General features: G+C 43.7%; 1 protein-coding gene across 6 annotated transcripts in view; it reads left to right on the top strand.

Annotated features, from left to right (window-relative positions):
- farp1 (FERM, RhoGEF (ARHGEF) and pleckstrin domain protein 1 (chondrocyte-derived)) overlaps positions 1-19,670 on the top strand; it is a 278,773-nt gene extending 259,103 nt beyond the window's left edge. For all 6 annotated transcript variants that reach the window (XM_063048415.1, XM_063048411.1, XM_063048414.1 and 3 more), the window contains exons 25-27: positions 4,066-4,173; positions 5,244-5,395; positions 17,005-19,670. In XM_063048415.1, coding sequence (XP_062904485.1) covers positions 4,066-4,173; positions 5,244-5,395; positions 17,005-17,086 — 342 coding nt within the window. In that variant the 3' untranslated portion in view covers positions 17,087-19,670. The remainder of the gene's footprint in view (positions 1-4,065; positions 4,174-5,243; positions 5,396-17,004) is intronic.
- Positions 19,671-21,913: the final 2,243 nt, after the last annotated feature.

Genomic DNA, 21,913 nt, shown 5'->3' with positions numbered 1-21,913 from the left:
ATCTTAACATATGAAAGGTAGATTCAAATTGTTTCACAGTCTGAATACAGTGGCTGTTATTCTAATGGAGCCAACTATAGTTTAGTCTAAAACAATATTTGCTTAGTTCCTTTTTGTTAGTGATGTTGTGGAAATGGAACTGGAATTGGTTTGTAACTGAAACGTACGGAGATACAGTGAAAAGTTTTTCTTGCTTTTATTTCATACAGATCAAATTATTATGCAGTGATTCAAGGTAGTTCTGTACAAGGTAAAGCAAAAACAGAACAGAGAATAAAGTGTAACAGCTACAGAGAAACTGTAGTGCAGACAGACAATAAGATGCCATATAAGGTAAATTGTGAGGTCAAGAGTCCATTTTACCCATTCAATAGTTTTATAACAATGGGTAGAAGCTCCTTTCTGTTGCTGGAAAGGTCCTGGCTAAGGTGATGCTTCTGAGACTCATTAGCAACATCACCGAGTCAATGCTGCCTGAATTGCAGTGTGGATTTAGGAAGAACAGGAGCACGATCAACGTGATCTTTACAGCCCGGCAGCTTCAGGAAAAGTGCCAGGAGCAACATCAGGACCTGTTTATGGCCTTTGTCGACCTCTCCAAAGCATTCGACACTGTGCAAAGAGAGCTCTTATGGAATGACCTCCTTAGGTTTGGCTGTCCCAATAAATTTGTTAACATCCTCCGCTAGTTCCACGATGGGATGACTGCTCAGGTGATCATAGGAGGACAAGACTCTGAGCCCCTCCTTGTACGCACAGGGGTGAGGCAGGGGTGTGTGTACTAGTGCCAGTGCTCTTTAACATCTTCCTCTTGTGTGTTACCAAGCTTCTCCACAACGAGATTGAAGACAGCAGCAGTGTGGCAGTGGACGTCAGATTAGATGGCAACCTCTTTGACATCGGGAGGCTCCACGCAACCGCCAAACTCCGTAGAGAGTGGGTTCTGGAGCTGCAGTATGCAGACAACTGTGCTCTTGTGGCTCCATCTTGTGGAGGATCTTCAGACTGTCCTTGCTGTGGCGGTGAGAGCGAACAGCAGGATGGGGCTGACTGTCAATACCACCAAGACAGAAGTGGCTTGCCAATGGAGTACCAGTGTCACGCCTACTCTACCTGCCTTCACTGTTGGTGATGAAAAGCTGTCAGTAGTGACATCTTTCAAATATCTGGGGAGCATTCTCTCTGAGGATAGCGGCATTGGCAACAACATCCAGAGCCACATTAAACAGGCATCAGCTGCCTTTGGGAGACCTCGGCGTCGAGTCTTTCAGAACAGAAGCCTTCCTCCCTCCACAAAGGTCACCGTATACCAAGCGGTCTGTGTCACCACCCTCCTTTATAGCTGTGAAGCTTGGGTAACCTACAGCCGTCACATCAAGTCCTTGGAGCGCTTCCACATAAGCTGCCTCCAGCACATCCTGGGAATTACCTGGCGTGAATGGGTGCTTCACACTGAATACTTGTAAACACCAACTGCAGAAGTATTGAGACCATGATCACCCAACGTCAACTGCAGTGGCTGGAGCACGTGATAAGGATGCCCCCATGTCGGCTACCCCGCAGAGTGTACGGCCAGCTAAATCATGGTTGACACTCAGCTGGAAGGCCAAAGAAGCGCTATAAGGATCAGATGAAGAATGTTTTAAGGAAGTACAAGATCAGACCCGAGGACCTGGAGGATGTTGCTGCTGACCGTACCACGTGGCAACAGCTGTATTGGAATGGGGTTCTTATTCTGGAGATGGGAAGAACAATCAGAAGACAGCAGAAGAAAGCCAGGAGAAATGCAGCCATGGTTGCCAACACTACCACTACCACTACTACATATACATGTCCCACCTGCAATAGAGCTTGTGGGTCCAGGATAGGACTGTATAGTCATCATAGATCTCACTTTTAAAGGAGTGGATGTTGTCATCAGATTTCGATGGACAAACGAAGAAGAAGTTGTCCTTGAGCCCGGTGGTGCATGTTTTGAGGCTTTGTATTTTCAGTTAAGTCAAAGAGGAGAAATGAGAGAATGTCTGGTTTGGATGGGGGCTTTGATTATGCTGGCTGCTTTACCAGGGTAGCGGTAAGTGTAGACAGAGGGGATGTGTTGAGTTTCTTGCAGGGGCCATCCTGAGCCATGATGCTTAGGATGATTCCTGTAGTGCATTGATCAAAGTTAGTAAAGGTTGTTCAGAGGGGGAGCCTTTTGGCCCTTCACAGCCGTGCCAGCTGATTAAGTGTGTTCTCTGAAAAAAGCCGCAGATGCTGCAAGTCTGAAGTAAATCTGGAAGATCCTGGAAAGGCCCAGCAGCAGAGGTCTGCTTGGTTATGAAGTCCGAAGTTGAGCCCAGCCCTGCACAGCTGTGGTATCTGCTCCCTCCCTGATCTCTAGGGGAAGCCAACCTTAACCCAGAATCAGGCCAGCCAGCTGACAAAACTCACAATTTCTTGATGTCCTCTCTCTATTGGTTCAGATAGGTCAGCTGTACTCTGCAGGCCTGGAGTGAGAAAGAGGGATAACGTGGAGCAGGTTTAAAGGCCTGTTGTTGCTGCTCCTTGTGTACTGACGTAGCTCCCTTCATCAAAGCATTGGTCTCTGCAACAGATGGTAACAGCTGTCACATGTAGAAGAATGTTAAAATCACAGACATGTTCCTTTGAGAATTGAGCAAGTAAATTTTGTAGCCTCAAAGTTTTGAGCTAAGATTTTGCTCAGAGTCCAACCATCTGGGAATAACCACAGAGTGTTACAGTTGGAATAACGTTTCCGATGAATGGATGCAGCAGGGTAAAAATAGCTCAGCGGGACTGTTGTGCTGAACAAGTCCAGGAAAGGAAAACTTTGGTTAGAAGGTGAATATTTGCAATTCCAACTACAGTGAGCCACTGATGTTACAGCTGTTCGTGAGACAAAAAGAGCGAATTAAATCTAATCATCCAGTACTATTTGTCAGAGTGAGGCTATTGAAGATGATTTGTACCAATACAGAATTGAGATTATTTTCTTAGAGTCCCCTTCAGTACTGGATCAAATCAAAGAATTATTCTTGGGCTTCAGAACAATGTTGCTAACTCTGCTAGGAGTGTTTTGAGAGGGGTCCTCACAAGGATGTGATTAAACTAATGAAAGGGTGCAGAAAAGATTTGCAAGGATGTTGTCAGGGCTGGAGGGGTTGGGTTATAAGGAACAAATGGATAGGCTGGGACCGTTTCCCTTGCAGCAAGGGCGATGCAGGAGTAATTTATAGAGGATTATAAAATCAGGAAGGGCACAGATGGAGTAAGTCATCTTTTTCCACAGAGCAGGGAGTCTAAAGCTAGAGGTTATGGGTTTAAGCTGAGAAGGAGATACACAATGCTGGAGAAACTCAGCAAGTCAGGCAGCATCTATGGAGGGGAATAAACAGTCAACACTTCCCGATGAAAGGTGTTGGCCCGAAATGTCAACTGCTTATTCTCTTCCATAGATGCTACCTGATTTGTTGAGTTCCTCCAGCATTTTATGTGTGTTGTTCTAGATTTCCAGCATCTGCAGAATTTCTTGTGTATTAAGTTTTTCCACACAAATTTTTGGGTATATGGATTGAGCTGCCAGAAGAAGTGGTAGGAGCACAAACAATTAAAACAGGTACATGAAAGATGTTTAGAGAGATGCACAGATAGGAAAATTCTAGAGGGATGTAGGCTGAACATGAGTAAATAGGACAGACTAGCTGAGTCTGGTATTGCCATGGCAGGCTGAAGGGCGTGCTGTATAACTCCCTACCTTACTCAGTTCAATAAGCTCATCCCCATTTCCTTCCCTTGTCCCATATCCAGTATTCTTGAAGGACATTTCTAAATACTCCCTTATTACTTTTGACCCAAGTACTGTCCAGGGGCTGCTGGAGAGCTGCTGACCGGAGTTCAAAGGCCAAAAGTCATTGGAAGCTGATACTTAAAGAGAGGAAAAGAGTGTGACTGGGCTGTATATAACTCCTTCCTGATGCTCTTTTTTTATTGTGCAATCTCATTTATGATCTCCAAGCAATGTTTCCATTCTCTGATGTGTGTGCATCTTTCCTCCTGTGTCAGAATCAGTTATCTGGGAACTTGCTGAGGAAGTTCAAGAACAGCAATGGCTGGCAAAAGCTTTGGGTGGTCTTTACCAACTTCTGCCTTTTCTTCTACAAATCACATCAGGTGAGTGAGCCCCCATGGGTGAATTTGTATTGAAACATGAAGCAGCAGCTCCACCTGCTGTACCAGCTCAGCAGTCAACTACATTTCTACACATGTAGACACCTCGAGCACAGATTGGGTAAGGAAAGCAGATTTCCTTCCCTGAAGCATGTTATGACGATGATCTGGTTTTATCATTTGTAATTATTTACTTATGTTCAAATGCCAGCTGGCAACACTTGGGATCTTTAGTGCAGACCTTATGTTATTTTCCTTGCGGTTATAAACTGGGAAAATTCCATCTTTCCATCTGTGCAGTTTTCCACTAAATGAGGTAGAAAGTCATTCAAAACACTGAATGCATGGTATAATAGTGCTTATGTATTGAGATGTAGCTCTCTTGAATTTCAATGTACTTTGACAGTAAAGGTCCATTCAACATGGAGCTTGTCTGGGAAGTGGTTCACTGTTGTTTTCACCAACATGACCTGGAACATGGAATGACACGGTACAGGTCCTTTGGCATACCACGTTGTGCTGAACCTTTCACCTACTCAAAGAGTAGCCCTAGCTTGCTCACTTATCCACCTAGGACATGCTATCTAATCTAGGCAGCATCCTGGTATATCTCCTTTGCACTCTCAGTGACCAATGACTGAAGACATCCTCACTAGAGACAGACTGATTTCCACACTATTGTGTTCTGTTGTTTACTCCTAATTCTAGGAAGGATGTGGAAGTTTTAGAGAGGGTGCAGAGAGACTTACCAGGATGCTTTTCCCCGGATGGAAATGGCTAGTATGAGAGGCATAATTTTGATTGAAGAAAAGTATAGGGAGTATATAAGAGTTATACTTCTCTTTTTTTGCACAGTCGTGGATACATGGAACGAGCTGCTATGGTTCTGGAGGCAGATACATTAGGGGCATTCAAAGGTCTTAGGCCAATGGATGAAAGAAAATTAGAGGGCTATGTCAGAGCAAAGGGTGAGACCTTGGTGAAGGTTAATTGGTTGGCACGACAGCTGAAGAGCCTGTCTGGTTAATGACCTTGCAGACCACCTCATAATGATGCTGTTGATCTTCCCCTAGGATTCCCATCCATTGGCAAGCTTGCCACTGCTGGGTTATTCAGTTACCATCCCAGCAGAGTCTGACAACATTCACAAGGACTACGTCTTCAAGCTACAGTTCAAGTCACACGTTTACTTCTTCAGGGCTGAAAGTGAATATACGTTTGAAAGGTGAGGCACTCCTGCTGGAAGTCATTTATTTGCGCACACGAGGTGACATAGAAACATAGAAAATAGGTGCAGGAGTAGGCCCTTCGAGCCTGCACCGCCATTTATTATTATCATGGCTGATCATCCAACTCAGAACCCCGCCCCAGCCTTCCCTCCATACTCCCTCCACAGATTCACCACTCTCTGTGTGAAGAGGTTTTTACCTAATCTCGGTCCTAAAAGGCTTCCCCTCTATCCTCAAACTGTGGCCCCTCGTTCTGGACTTCCCCAACATCGGGAACAATCTTCCTGCATCTAGCCTGTCCAATCCCTTTAGGATTTTATACGTTTCAATCAGATCCCCCCTCAATCTTCTAAATTCCAACGAGTACAAGCCCAGTTCATCCAGTCTTTCTTCATATGAAAGTCCTGCCATCCCAGGAATCAATCTGGTGAACCTTCTTTGTACTCCCTCTATGGCAAGGATGTCTTTCCTCAGATTAGGGGACCAAAACTGCACACAATACTCCAGGTGTGGTCTCACCAAGGCCTTGTACAACTGCAGTAGTACCTCCCTGCTCCTGTACTCCAATCCTCTCGCTATAAATGCCAGCATACCATTCGCCTTTTTCACCGCCTGCTGTACCTGCATGCCCACTTTCAATGACTGGTGTATAATGACACCCAGGTCTCGTTGCACCTCCCCTTTTCCTAATCAGTCACCATTGCCACCAAAGTGGATAACTTCACATTTATCCACATTAAATTGTATCTGCCATGAACTTGCCCACTCACCCAACCTATCCAAGTCACCCTGCATCCTCCTCACAGCTAACACTGCCACCCAGCTTCGTGTCATCCGCAAACTTGGAGATGCTGCATTTAATTCCCTCATCCAAGTCATTAATATATATTGTAAACAACTGGGGTCCCAGCACTGAGCCTTGCGGTACCCCACTAGTCACCACCTGCCATTCTGAAAAGGTCCTGTTTATTCCCACTCTTTGCTTCCTGTCTGCTAACCAATTCTCCACCCACACCAATACCTTACCCCCAATACCGTGTGCTTTAAGTTTGCACACTAATCTCCTGTGTGGGACCTTGTCAAAAGCCTTTTGAAAATCCAAATATACCTCATCCACTGGTTCTCCCCTATTCACTCTACTAGTTACATCCTCAAAAAATTCTATGAGATTCGTCAGACATGATTTTCCTTTCACAAATCCATGCTGACTTTGTCTGATGATTTCACCGCTTTCCAAATGTGCTGTTATCACATCCTTGATAACTGACTCCAGCAGTTTCCCCACCACCGACGTTAGGCTAACCGGTCTATAATTCCCCGGTTTCTCTCTCCCTCCTTTTTTAAAAAGTGGAGTTACATTAGCCACCCTCCAATCCTCAGGAACTAGTCCAGAATCTAACGAGTTTTGAAAAATTATCACTAATGCATCCACTATTTCTTGGGCTACTTCCTTAAGCACTCTAGGATGCAGACCATCTGGCCCTGGGGATTTATCTGCCTTCAATCCCTTCAATTTACCTAACACCACTTCCCTACTGACATGTATTTCGCTCAGTTCCTCCATCTCACTGGAGCCTCTGTCCCCTACTATTTCTGGAAGATTATTTATGTCCTCCTTAGTGAAGACAGAACCAAAGTAATTATTCAATTGGTCTGCCATGTCCTTGCTCCCCATAATCAATTCAACTGTTTCTGTCTGCAGGGGACCTACATTTGCCTTTACCAGTCTTTTCCTTTTTACATATCTATAAAAGCTTTTACAGTCCGTTTTTATGTTCCCTGCCAGTTTTCTCTCATAATCTTTTTTCCCCTTCCTAATTAAGCCCTTTGTCCTCCTCTGCTGAACTCTGAATTTCTCCCAGTCCTCAGGTGAGCCACTTTCTCTGGCTAATTTGTATGCTTCTTCTTTGGAATTGATACTATCCCTAATTTCTCTTGTCAGCCACGGGTGCCCTACCTTCCTTGATTTATTCTTTTGCCAAACTGGGATGAACAATTGTTGTAGTTCATCCATGCAACCTTTAAATGCTTGCCATTGCATATCCACCGTCAATCCTTTAAGTGTCATTTGCCAGTCTATCTTAGCTAATTCACGTCTCATACCTTCACAGTTACCCCTCTTTAAGTTCAGAACCTTTGTTTCTGAATTAACTATGTCACTCTTCATCTTATTGAAGAATTCCACCATATTATGGTCACTCTTACCCAAGGGGCCTCTCACGACAAGATCGCTAATTAACCCTTCCTCATTGCTCAAAACCCAGTCCAGAATAGCCTGCTGTCTAGTTGGTTCCTCGACATGTTGGTTCAAAAAACCATCCCGCATACATTCCAAGAAATCCTCTTCCTCAGCACCTTTACCAATTTGGTTCACCGAATCTACATGTAGATTGAAGTCACCCATTATAACTGCTGTTCCTTTATTGCACACATTTCTAATTTCCTGTTTGATACCATCTCCGACCTCACTACTACTGTTAGGTGGCCTGTACACAACTCCCACCAGCGTCTTCTGCCCCTTAGTGTTACGCAGCTCTACCCATATCGATTCCACATCTTCCCGGCTTATGTCCTTCCTTTCTATTGCGTTAATCTCTTCTTTAACCAGCAACGCCACCCCACATCCCCTTCCTTCATGTCAATCCCTCCTGAATATTGAATATCCCTGAACGTTGAGCTCCCATCCCTGGTCACCCTGGAGCCATGTCTCTGTGATCCCAACTATATCATAATCATTAATAACAATCTGCACTTTCAATTCATCCACCTTATTACGAATGCTCCTTGCATTGACACACAAAGCCTTCAGGCGCTCTTTTACAACTCTCTTAGCCCTTATACAATTATGTTGAAAAGTGGCCCTTTTTAATGCTTGCCCTGGATTTGTCGGCCTGCCACTTTTACTTTTCTCCTTTGTACTTTTTGCTTCTACCCTCACTTTACACCCCTCTGTCTCTCTGCACTGGTTCCCATCCCCCTGTTGTGAACTAACCTCCTCACGCCTAGCCTCTTTAATTTGATTCCCACCCCCCAACCATTCTAGTTTAAAGTCACCTCAGTAGCCCCTGCTAATCTCCCTGCCAGGATATTGGTCCCCCTAGGATTCAAGTGTAACCCGTCCTTTTTGTACAGGTCACGCCTGTGCCAAAAGAGGTCCCAATGATCCAAAAACTTGAATCCCTGCCCCCTGCTCCAATCCCTCAGCCACGCATTTATCCTCCACCTCATCGCATTCCTACTCTCACTGTCGCGTGGCACAGGCAGTAATCCCGAGATTACTACCTTTGCGGTCCTTTTTCTCAACTCCCTTCCTAGCTCCCTATATTCTCCTTTCAGGACCTCATCCCTTTTCCTACCTATGTCATTGGTACCTATATGTACCACGACCTCTGGCTCCTCACCCTCCCACTTCAGGATATCTTGGACACGATCAGAAATATCCCGGACCCTTGCACCAGGGAGGCAAACTACCATCCGGGTCTCTGGACTGCGTCCACAGAATCGCCTATCTGACCCCCTTACTATCGAGTCCCCTATCACAACTGCCCTCCTCTTCCTTGCCCTACCCTTCTGAGCTACAGGGCCAGACTCTGTGCCGGAGGCAAGGCCACTGTCGCTTCCCCTGGGTAAGCTGTCCCCCCCCAAGAGTACTCAAACAGGAGTACCTATTGTTAAGGGGCACAGCCACCGGGGTACTCCCTATTACCTGACTCTTCCCCTTCCCCCTCCTAACCGTGACCCACTTGTCTGCCTCCCGTGGCCCCGGTGTGACCACCTGCCTGCAACTCCTCTCTATCAACTCCTCACTCTCCCTGACCAGACGAAGGTCATCGAGTCGCAGCTCCAGTTCCGTAACGCGGTCCCTTAGGAGCTGCATCTCGATGCACTTGGCGCAGATGTAGACGTCCGGGAGGCTGACAATGGGAGGGTATGGATTACCATTTTTAATTCTGTTGGAGGGATGAGAGAGGAATGGAAAATCACTGAGGAAAGGTAGAAGGGGTTGAACAGTCAGAATGTAAAACAGACAAATCTTCTCATAGTATTTAGCAACACTATGACCATTTTGCACTATAAGACCTTGAGACAGAATTAGGCCACTTAATCCATCAAGACTGCTTAACCATTCAGTCGTGGCTGATTTATTTTTCCTCGCAACCCCATTCTACCTTTTCCCTGTAACCTTTGACACCCTTACTAATTAAGAGCCTATCAACCTCAATTTAAATATATATAATGATTTGGCCTACAGAGCTATCTGTGGCAATGCAATTCCTCATTTCTGTTCTGAAGGCACATCCTTCTAGTCTGCGGTTGTGCCCTCTAGTCCTATAGTAAACTTTCCACATCCACTCTGTTTAGGCTTTTCAATAACACCAGTGAATGACATTTGTAATTTTCCAGTCCTCCAGAACCATGCCAGAATCTAGTGATTCTTGAAAGATCATTACTAATGCCTCCAAAATCTTCAGCTACCGCTTTCAGAACCCTGGGCTGTAGTCCATCTGGTGCAGGTGACTTATCTACCTTCAGATCTTTCCACTGCCCCTGGACACTCTCAAATTTCTGGCATCCTGCTGGTGTATTTATACAGTTTGAAACAATTTCTCTGTTCTGCCATTGTTACCTCTCCAGCATCATTTTCTTGCCTCTCTTTTACTTTGTGGTTATATTCAAAAAATCTTTTGGTATCCTCTTTTTTTTTATTATTTGCTACCCTTCATCCTTTCTTACCTTATTGCTTTTTTAGATGCCTTCTGTTTGTTTTAAAAATCTTCCCAGTCCTCTAGCTTCCCACTAATTTTGCCATATCACATGCACATTCTTATGCTGTCTTTGAATTTCATTGGTAGCCTTATCCTCCCTTTAGAATGATTCTTCTTGTCTGGGAATAACGATCCTCTGTCTTGCGAATTACTCCCAGAAACTCCAGCTACCACTGCTCAAGCATTGAGCGATTCAGGGCTTATCTCATCAGAGCAGAGGATGAGAGGTGACTTGACAGATGTACGAGATGTTGGGGCACAGATAGAGTGGGCAGCCAGAGACACCCCGCACCCCCCCCCGGGTGAATATGGCAAATATGAGGGGGCATCATTTTAAGTCATTTGGAGGGAAGTATAGGGGAGAATGCCAGAGTGCACAGAGTGGTGATGGTGGTACGGGCAAATACATTAGGGACATTTAAGAGACTCTTAAATAAGTACATGAATGAAAGGTCAATGTGGGAGGGAAAGACTTGATTGATCTTGGAGTAAGTTAAAAGGTTGGTACAACATGGTGGGCCAAAGGGCCTGTACTGTAATGTCCTAATCTATCTTCCATATATCCCAGCCCTTATCTCCTTCCAGTCAAATTTGGCCAGCTCCTCTCTCATGTTTGCTGGTACATTGAAATATAACGCTGGTAAAGAATGGCATCTTAGAAAGATAGATGTGACATAGGATCAGAAGATGTTGAATCCTTGTGGGTTGAGTTAAGAAACTGCAAGGGTAAAAGGACCCTGACGGCAGTTATATACAAGTCTCCCAACTGTAACTAGGATGCAGACCACAACGGAAATAGAAAAGGCATGTCAAAAAGGCCATGGTACGATAATCATGGGAGATTTCAACATGCATGTCCACTGGGAAAATCAGCTTGATAATGGATCTCAAAGAGTGAGTTTGTTGAATGCCTTTGGGATGGCTTTTCAGAGCAGTTTGTCATTGAGCCCACTAGGGGATCAGCTAAACTGGATTGGGTGTTATGTAATGAACCAGAGACGATTAGGGAGCTTAAGGTAAAAGAAATCTGAGGAGGCAGTGATCTCAATATGATTGAGTTCAACTTGAAATTTGATAGAGAAAGTACAGTCTGAGGTAGCAGTATTTCAGTGGAGTAAAGGAAATTACAGTGGTATGAAAGAGGAGTTAGCCAAAGTAAATTGGAAGGAGCTGCTGGCTGGGATGTGAGCAGAGCAGCAATGGTGTGCGTTTCGGGGGAAAGTGAGGAAGGTGCAAGATATTTGTATTCCAAAAATGAAGAAATACTCAAATGGCAAAATAGTACAACCATGACTGACAAGGGAAGTTAAAGCAAAAGAGGGCATACAACAAAGCAACAATTAGTGGGAAGACAGAGGATTGGGAAGCTTTTAAAAATCTACAGAGAGCAACTAAAAGAATCATTAGGAGGGAAAATATGAAAGCAAGCTAGCAAACAATATCAAAGTGGATAGTAAAAACTTTTTCAAGTATGTAAAAAAAAGAGGGACAAGGGTGGATATAGGACTGCTAGAAAACGAGGCTGGAGGAATAATAACAAGGGACAAGGAGTTGGCAGATGAACTAATCGAGTATTTTACATCAGTCTTCACTGTGGAAGACAATAGCAGTATGCCAGATGTTGAGGGGTACGAGGGAAGAGAAGTGAGTGTAGTTACTATTACAAGGGAGAAGGTGCTCAAAAAGCTGAAAGACCTAAGGGTACACAAGTCATCCAAACCAGATGAACTGCACCCTAGGGTTCTGAAAGAGGTAGCAGTAGAGATTGTGGAGGCATTGGTAATAATCTTTCAAAAGTCGTTGGACTGTGGCGGGTGCCAGAGGACTAGAAAACTGCAAGTGTTTCTCCACTCTTTAAGGAAGGCAGCAGAAAGGAAATCGTAGACCAGTTTAGCCTGGCCTCAGTGGTTGGGAAGATGTTAGATTCAATTGTTAAGGATGAGGTTATGAAGTACTTGGTGACACAGGACAAGATTAGGACAAAGTCAGTATGGCTTTCTTGGGGAAAATACTGCCTGACGAACCTGTTGGAATTCTTTGAGGAGATTACTAGTTGGATAGATAAAAGGGATGCAGTGGATTTGTATATCTGGACTTTCAGAAGACCTTTGACACATGAGGTTGCTTACCAAATTAAGACCCCTTGGTATTACAGGAAAGTTACTCCTATGGTTAGAGCATTGGCTGATTGGTAGAGGGCAAAAGTATCCCTTTCTGGTTGGCTGCCGGTGAATAGTGGTGTTCCGCAGGGGTTGGTGGTGGGACCGCTTCTTTTTATGCTGTATTTCGATGATGGGACAGATAGCTTTGTTGCCAAGTTTGCAGATGATACAATGATTGGTGGAAGGGCAGGTAGGCTGCAGAAGGACTTAGGCAGATTAGGAGAATGGGCAAGAAAGTGGCAAATGAAATACAGTGTTGGAAAATGCATGGTTATGCACTTTGGTAGAAGAAATAAATGTGCAGACAATCCAAAAATCTGAGATGCAAAGGGACTTGGAAGTCCTTATGCAGAACACCCTAAAGGTCAACTTGCAGGTAGAGTCGGTGGTGAGGAGGGCAAATGCCAGGTTATAATTCATTTCAAGAGGTCTGGAATACAAGAGCAGAGATGTGATGCTGAGGCTTTATAAGGCACTGATGAGGCCTCAACTTGAGTATTGTGAACAGTTCTGGGCTCCTGATCTAAGAAAAGATGTGGTGGCATTGGAGAGGGTTCACAAGGATGATTCCAGGAATGAAAGTGTTATCATATGAGGAACATTTGAAGGATGAGGTGGGATCTCATTGAAACCTTTCAAATGTTGAAAGGCCTAGACAGAGTAGATGTGGAAAGGATGTTTCCCATGGTGGGGCGGTCTAGGACAAAAAGGCACAGCCTCAGGATAGAGGGGTGCCCATTTAAAACAGAGATGCAGAGAAATTTCTTTAGCCAGAGGGTAGTGAATTTGTGGAATTTGTTACCACAGGCTGCTGTGGAGGCCAGGTCATTGGTGTATTTAAGGCCGAGCTTGACAGGTTCTTGATTGGACACGGCATCAAAGGTTATAGGGATAAAGTCAGTGAGTGGGGCTGAGGAGGGGAAAAAGGATCAGCCATGATTGGAATGGCAGAGAAGACTCAATGGGCCAAATGGCCTAATTCTGCTCCTATGTCGTATGGTCTCTGTAGTACTGTTACTTAGCTGTAATACCAATACTTCCAATTTTAGTGTCTCCCGCTCAAGTTGCAGGATAAAGCCCATCATATTATGATAACAGCCTCCTAAGCCTTCCTTTACTATAAGACTATAAGATATAGGAGCAGAATTAGGCTATTTGGCCCATCGAGTCTGCTCTGCCTTTTCATCATGGCTGATTCAATTTTCCTCTCAACCCCAATCTCCTGCCTTCACTCCATATCCCTTTGTGCCCTGACCAATCAAGAATCTATCAACCCCTGCCTTTAATATACATAAAGACTTGGCCTCCACAGCAGTCTGTGGCAAAGCATTCCTGATTCACCACGCTCTGGCTAAAGAAATTCTTCCTCATCTCCATTCTAAAAGGACATCCCTCTATTCTGAGGCTGTGTCCTCTGGTCTTAACATCCACTCTATCAAGGCCTTTCACCATTCAATAGGTTTCAACGAGGTCACCCCTCACTCTTCTGAATACAGGTCCAAAGCCACCAAACACGCTTCATATGACAATTGCTTCAATCCTGGAATCATTTTCATGAACCTCCTTCGAACCCTCTCCAGTTTCAACACATCCTTTCTAAGATACAGGGCCCAAAACTGCTCACAATACTCCAAGTGAAGCCTCACCTGTATTTTATAATCTCTCAGTGTTACATCCTTGCTTTTATATTCCAGTCCTCTAGAAAGGAATGCTAACATTGTATTTGCCTTCCTCACCACAGACTCAATGTGCAAATTAACCTTTAGGAATCCTGACACAAGGACTCTCAAGCTCCTTTGTGACTCAGTTTTTTTTTGAATTTTCTCTCCATTTAGAAAGTAGTACTCTTTCATTTCTTCTACCAAAGTGCATGACCATACACTTATCAACACTGTATTCCATCTGCAGTTTCTTTGCCCATTCTCTTAATCTAAGTCCTTCTGTAGCCTGTTTCCTCAAAACTACCTGCCCCCTCCACCTACCTTCATATCACCCGCAAACTTTGCAACAAAGCCACTAATTCCATCATCCAAATCAGTTACATATATTGTAAGAAGAATCAGTCCCTACACAGACCCCTGTGAAACACCAGCAGCCAACCAGAAAAGGCTCTCTTTATTCCCACTCTTGCCAATCAGCCACTGCTTTATCCATGCTAAAATCTTTCTGTAATACCATGGGCTCGTAGCTTGTTAAGCAGACTCATGTGGCACCTTGTCAAGTATCCAACTTCAACTGATATTCCTTTGCTACCCTGCTTGTTATTTCTTGAAAGAATTCCAACAGATTTATCAGGCAAGTTTTTCCCTTGAGGAAAACCATGCTGACTACCACCCATTTTATCATGTGCCTCCAAGTACCCTGACACCTCATCCTTCAGAATTGACTCCAACATCTTCCCAACCACTGAGGTCAGACTAACTGGCCTATAGTTTCCCTTTTTCTGCCTCTCTCCCTTCTTGAAGAGTGGAGTGACATTTGCAATGTTCCAGTCTCCTGGAACCATTCCAAAATCCAGTAATTCCTGAAAGATCATTACTACTGCCTCCACAATCTCTTCAGCCGCCTCTTTCAAAACTCTGGGGTGTACACTAACAGGTCCCAGGTGTCTTATCTACCTTCAGACCTTACAGTTTCCCAAGACCCTTCTCTCTAGTAACAGTAACTTCACACACTTAATGTCCCCTGATGCTTCCACTTTACTGCTAATGTGAATACTGCACAATTAAGACTGATGCAAAATACTTATTCAGTTCATCTGCCATTTCCTTGTCCCACATTACTACCTCTCCAGCAGTCCGATAGCTACTGTCGCCTCTCTTTTATACTTTATGTATTTGGAGAAATTTTTCATATCCTCTTTAATATTACCTTAAGCTCCCCAATGGATTGTGTTGTTCATTACACAACGCCCAACCCAGAATTGCCTTCCCCCTAGTGGGTTCAAACACAAGCTGCTTCAAAGTCATCTCATTGTCCTAGTTCTGCAATTTGTCAGGACCTAGGTCCCGGAATTGTTCAGGTGGAGTACGTCCCTTCAAAGAAGCTCTCTCCTTCCCCAATATTGGTCTCAATGTCCCACAGATTCAAAGCTATTTCTCCCATACAATGGTCGAGCCACACATTAATCCATTTTGCATGTAGTTCAGGTAACTAGACCCTAAATTCCCTCAGCAGAACCTTTTTTCCCTTGTTCTTCCCATGTTGTTGGGTACTCATGTGGACCATGACAACTGGATTTTTCCCCTCCCACTCCAAGTTAGTTGAAATATCCTGAACCCAGCACCAAGCAGACACTACAGTCTTTGGGCCTCTCAGTCCTTGCGACAGACAATTGTCTATTCCCTGACTATAATTTCCCCAATTACAATTTTCTTTCTTTTTGTCCCTTCTGAATGGCTCCCTGAACCAAGTTCAAGCTTATTGTATTCTGACTTTACAATTGTACAACCAAACGAAACAATGTTCTTCCAGACCCTAGTGCACCCACAAAACATTACCCTAACCACAATGCCACAGTTCAGTTACTGATCCTCCCTGCAGCCCTCATGTTCATCCTCCCAGGGAGCAACACCCTGTTTGGTGAGCTCCAAACGTTGAGACTGCCCCAGCATAGCCTCTTTCATTCCCCAATCTGCCTCACTCACACCCTCTTGTACTTGGCCACAGACTAACTCTGGAGTATTTAAACAAAGTGGTGTGCCTGCCTCCTGACAGAGTGTCCAGGTAACTCTCCCCCTTCCTGATCCATCACGGTGTTTGAAGCTCAGATTCCAGGTCCTCAAGCAACCAACATTTGCTGTAGATGTGGTCATCAGGAACCACAATGGAGTTCACTAGCATCCACATCATGCAGCTATAACACATGATCTGATCCTGCACTCATACTTTAGTTAATTGGTTGTAATTTGGTATCTTTTTAGATAACTACTATATAAAAAAAACTTACCTGTTTTTACCTGCTACTCACCTGTGTCTCCTTGCCAAAGCCTCAGTTCCCACTTTAACTCTGTCCACTCCAACATAAACATAACTTATTTTTATTGGCCCTTGCCAATTGCCTCATAATGCAATCCATCTCAAGATCAGCAGAGAGATCACACAGGTCTTGCCAGTTTTTTAAATCTGGTGCTACTCACTGTGTAAGGGCTCCCACAATCTCAAAACTCACTATTCTTTTTAATTTATTTGTTGAGTGTGTTAAAGGCCTTTCCAGCCATTCAAGCCACGTCACTCAGTAATCCCGTGACTTTAATCCAAAACTAATCACGCGACAATTTACAAAGACCAATTAACGTGTCAACCGGTAGGTCTTTGGACAGTGGGTGGAAACTGGAGCACCTGGATGAAACCCACAGTCATGGGGAGAAGGTACAAACTCCCTACAGGCAGTGACGGAAACTGAACCCGGGTCACCTGTACTGTAAGTGCTAACCACTACAGTGGTCTTTGTTTTAATTGTATAGTTTTTCTTGTGAATGTCGTGTCTCTGATGCTATGCGCCTGTGATGTTGCTACAAGCAAGTTTTTCATTGCAACTGTGTATACGACAATAAACTCTATTTTGACTTTCTTTCTCCGGCTCTTCTCTGGTCACTGTCCTTAAAATCTTGTTAATTCCTATATGTAGCCTGGTCTTTAAAACCACTTCACCAACCGTGTCTTTTCTTTCTGCAGGTGGATGGAAGTGATTCGAAGTGCCACCAGTTCTGCTACTCGTACGCGTCTGCTGAGTCGCAAGGAATCTCATGCTTATTGATCACTCCTGTGGGGGGGGGGCCCCCTCTCAAACACTCTGACTTCCATCATGCCTTGATTCCTTTTCTTAAAAGGAAAAGTTAGTTTATCTTTAAGATACGCCATGGCCATATAGTTAATTTACAATTTCAACAATCATTGTGATGTTCTTGTTACCCCCCCCCCCCCCCCACCATCACTCCCAGCTTATTCCAAAATAAGGCAAAATTCAACACTGGGCAGATTGTCTTACAGCCTAGAGTTAAAATGTTTGAAAATTATGTGTATATATATAAAAAAAAATTAGTCAACCTTCTGCCTGGACAGGAGTTTGAAAGATTGTGTATCCAGAATGTACTTGTCTTAAAACTGTAACCCATATATGAAGTGTTTGACAACTTAACTATTGTAGACAAACTTGAGCTTTAGACCAGCGATGTTTAGGTACTGACTGATACCGATTTGACAATCATGTGGTAGGTTCAGATCAAGTCTATGTCTGGCCTGTACTGACAATGATTTAAAGAAGCCTCAGCTTTTATAAAGGCCCCAGGTGTATTATCCTTGCCCGAAGACACAGACACTTTGAACACAAGTGAACATAAAAAAATTTATCTTATTTAGCAAGTTGTAAAAATTGCTGCCGTATTTAGAGCAGCTGTGGTTCACTTCTATTTACAAGTCAGATTGGAAGCGTCCCTTGCTGAGAAGCTGATTAGATATTTACAAAGGCTCCTTTTGTGCAAGACACTAACTCGTTTCCACATCTTGTCAGATTTCCACCTACTGTTTTTATTTAGCATGATCAAATGGTTTGGAGGCTTATACATTGTCAGAGCACAACTTATAAAATTTGGAATAGTTTTGCCAGAAGGGAATAAAATATTAAATTGTTTGTGGATTTAGGGACTACACTGCTAATACACTACACTCTAGTTCCACTGAAGTAAAAGCTTGTTTCCAGGATAGCTGTTTTTACAAAAATAGACAGTTTTAAGTTTATTGATTCCCTATTAACTCTGTCAACATCCAATTTGTCAGGACTTTTTTTTGGGGGGTGGGTGGAGAAGATACAAAGAGAATATGAAATATTGGTGATGCTGTTGTTCTTGAACAAACAGTTGGCATCACCAAGAAACAGACAATCCCATTCCATAAGCTCATCCCCGGAGAGTACGAGCAGCACCTACAATGTATAGCCTCTGACACTAAACAATAACTTACCTTCATTTGCTGGGTGAGCAAACACTGTTGTATCTTTGATAAGGTGGATTCTGAGTTTTGGACAAGATGTGAAATGGAATCGATTTGTAAAGCAAAGGTCAGAAGATGGAATCGTTCTCAACAATCTCATTACTTTGTGAAGATTAATCCTTGAATGTGACCTAAAACATTAATTTTCAAAAGAGCTAAGTCTTGGGGAGGGACCTGAGATGATGGTTAACTTAATTCAGTGTTAACTTGGCCAACATGGATAATGCTATTGTATTCTGTCTCAAATCATTATTACCTAGGCATTCTACACAGCTTTATGTGATTTCAGTACACTAGGAATAATACAGAGAGCAAAGTTGCATACTGCCAAGTTTACTGGTAGAACCGTCATTCCCTGTGGTAAGTTCTACACCTTTTTCATCTGAGGAATTCTCTGGAGTTTACCTAAAATTACTGAATATTGATGATAATTACCAAAGCATCCAGATTTTGGAGCTACATCCAGGTCACAGAAGGTAGAATACCACAGACAGAGGTCCACATACCCAAACGAATGATCAGAGCTTCCGGTATATGGGGCTTCTGCATCAGATCCATGAAAGAGTTCCCAAAGGCCTGTCACCTCTCCCCAACCCCACTCTGCCAATGGCCTTCTTAAGCCCTTTACAAACATTAACATTATCTTTGGCAAAACATTTGTTTAGAAGCCTATCGACTAACAGGGTCAACTTGCCTTAGCCAGTGTCAGGAGGAGGCCTTTTGCAAGGATTCATACTAGACATTAGCCAGCATCTTCCACTGAGGCCTTGTTGAATTACAAAGGGTAAAAATTCCTGACTAGTTCAGGTACTTACTCCCTATTGTGCCTCTTCATGGGGGCAAGAGGGGTGTATTCTCTCTTGCCTTGATCCCACCAAAGCCCACTGCTGTACACTGAATGGCTGTAGCGTGAACAGGGTATTCCTCCCCTGAATTCCAGTTTTTTTTGGTGAAGGCTGGAATTTAAGGGCCACATTTTGAGTTTGCCTTACTGACATTTGTCAAGAGCTATCTTGGCACAAGGAAAATGATTACAATATCCAACAATCAGAAAGCCAGTACTGAATCAAGCGTTTAAAATGCTGGAGTTAAAAGATTCTAAAAAAAACTGAAAAAGTAATTCTATTAGAAGGTTATTTGTTGGGAGGAGCTGCACTGAGTATAATTATACAAATGCAAAAGTTACAGTGGAATTTCAGATGACTGTAACCAAATGTTAAAGTCACTAAGTGCGCAACCAACCTGTCTACAAACTTTTGCAAGGAAAGAGTTCCTCTTTTATAACTAATTGTATGGAATTTGACTTTTTAAAATGGCCTAAACCATTTCAATAAACTCTACCTTGGCATCCAGTGTTGAAACTGTATAATATCTTTTCATAGAGGCATAACGTTGTAAAAACACAGAAGGGCACTAAGCTCATTGAGTCTGCACCATTGCCTTGGAGACCAATTCTGTCAGTCTCAACATCCCCACTCCCCTCCACCTCTGATCTTCACTATAATGGTAGAAATTGTTACAAATATCACCTTTGAAAGCACTGATTGATTCTGTTTCCATTACCCCTAACGACAGAGTTCTAGATCATGAAGTTTTACATCACATCTCCCTTGATACACTTTGCCCAGAAATTTAAGTCTGTATTCTTTTGCCCATAGACTGTCAGCTAATAAAGAAGATTTAAAGATTAGCTTTATTTGTCACATGTACATCAAAATACACAGTGAAATGATTCATGGGTGTCAGTGATGAACACATTCCAAGGATGCCCGCAAGTGAGGCCATGCTTCAGGCGCTAGCAGAACCTGCTCACAATTACTAACCCGAATGCCTTTGGTATGCAGCAAGAAACCGGAGCACCCAGGGGAAAAAAAAACCCACACAGTCACAGGGAGAACGTACAACCTTATTAGAGACAGTGGCGAGAATTGAACCGCCATCTCTGACGCATTACACGAGCCGCTATACTAATGTGCCGACGGGAACAGCTTACCATCACTTTGCCTTAACTGGTTATGACCCTTATAGAATTGCACAACACAGAAACAGGCCCTTCTGATCTACCTGGTCAACGTGGGCCATGAAGCCTGCCCATAATAATCCCATTTGCCTGCATTAGGCCTGTATCCCTTCCACCGTTTGAACAACATGCATCCTGTAACATTAAGTGTCCAGTCCTGTCCTTTTTTTTGTGACATTCCTAGCTGTAAATATATCATAACCGCATGTTTGTACGTTCTCCCTGTGACTGTGTGGGATTGTTAATCATGTTTGTAGCTCACCGACCCCACTCGCCATATTTTGTGCATTCACATTCAGTTTCTGTAATCTCTCAAAGTCTGCTCCTGTCTATCACTGCTTTCTACTTCAATACTCTCCAGCGATCTCACTCCTGAAAGCACTTTACTTTTCTGTTCTATTTGTATCCCACCCCCCCCACTTTAAACTCTTCTTCCATAACCACTTCCTTCCTGCAAATTATGTTTGCTGGCTTCTCCTCATTCCCTTCAGAAAGGAACATAGAACAGAACAACACAAGAACTGGCCACATGTTCCATATCCCTCCATATTCATGTGCCAATCTAAGAGCCTCTTAAATAGCCCCATCATCTCTGCTCCCATCACCACCCCTGGCAGCATATTCCAGATGTCCACCATGCTCTGCATTAAAAAAAACTTTCCCCAATTGTCACTGACTCACCTTAAATGGATGCCCTTTAATACTGGACATGTTGACCCTGGGATAAAGATACCGAGTATCTATGCCTCTCATAATCTTACAAACCTCTCTCCTGTCTCCTCTCAAACCCCAGTGCACCAGAGAAAGCAATCCTAGTCTCCTTAAAGCACCTGCCCTCGAACCCAGGCTGCACACTGATAAGCCCCTTCTGCACCCTCCACTCCCGTCCCTATTATGGAATTCCTATAATTTCTTACCCTGGGACCAGTGAGACAACAGACCACATGAAGACTGTCTGGCCTAGGAATCTAAAATGATGACTGCATTTCTAGTTCCTTGCTTTGTTCTGTACTGCACTCCTTCAAGGTGATGTCATGCCCAGAAGATAGTAATTCTGAATACCATTTGAGAGTGAAAAAGGTCCTCTATCCCATCTAACCCTTTAACGGTATGGATGTCCCAGACAATATGTGGAAAGTTAAAATCACTTGAAATCAGAAATGGTGCTACTTGAAGGTCCTTCTGCTTCTGGCCTGAGTTTAGCCCTGAGCTGAAGCTCTTCCTCCTCTGAGGTCTCCAGTGTTTTCCAGGCATCTGCTTCACTTTCAGCCTCTGGGGGTTTCCTGATTTGAGACTGCAATCCCACTCTCCCCTGAGATGAATGCTCCCCTTTGCGACTGGCTATCTCACCGCTGACACCGTGTGTTAGATACATGGGTTATCACCAAAGAAAAACGGCTGGCGTCGCCTAGCACTTCAGTGCAAGGGTGCTTATTAGGTGTGTCAAAAATCAAATTTACAAAAATTAATGCAAATAGGGAAAAGAAAACTGCCAATATTTACAAAAAGATATCTACTAGAAAACACAATAATAGATCCAAGACTTATTCTTCTCCAGTGTGAACCCCTGGCAGC

Source organism: Mobula hypostoma, chromosome 5 (assembly GCF_963921235.1).
Source record: "Mobula hypostoma chromosome 5, sMobHyp1.1, whole genome shotgun sequence".
Taxonomy (NCBI): domain Eukaryota; kingdom Metazoa; phylum Chordata; class Chondrichthyes; order Myliobatiformes; family Myliobatidae; genus Mobula; species Mobula hypostoma.
Note: the sequence above shows the minus strand (reverse complement) of the source record. Positions and strands in the feature narration are given on the sequence as shown.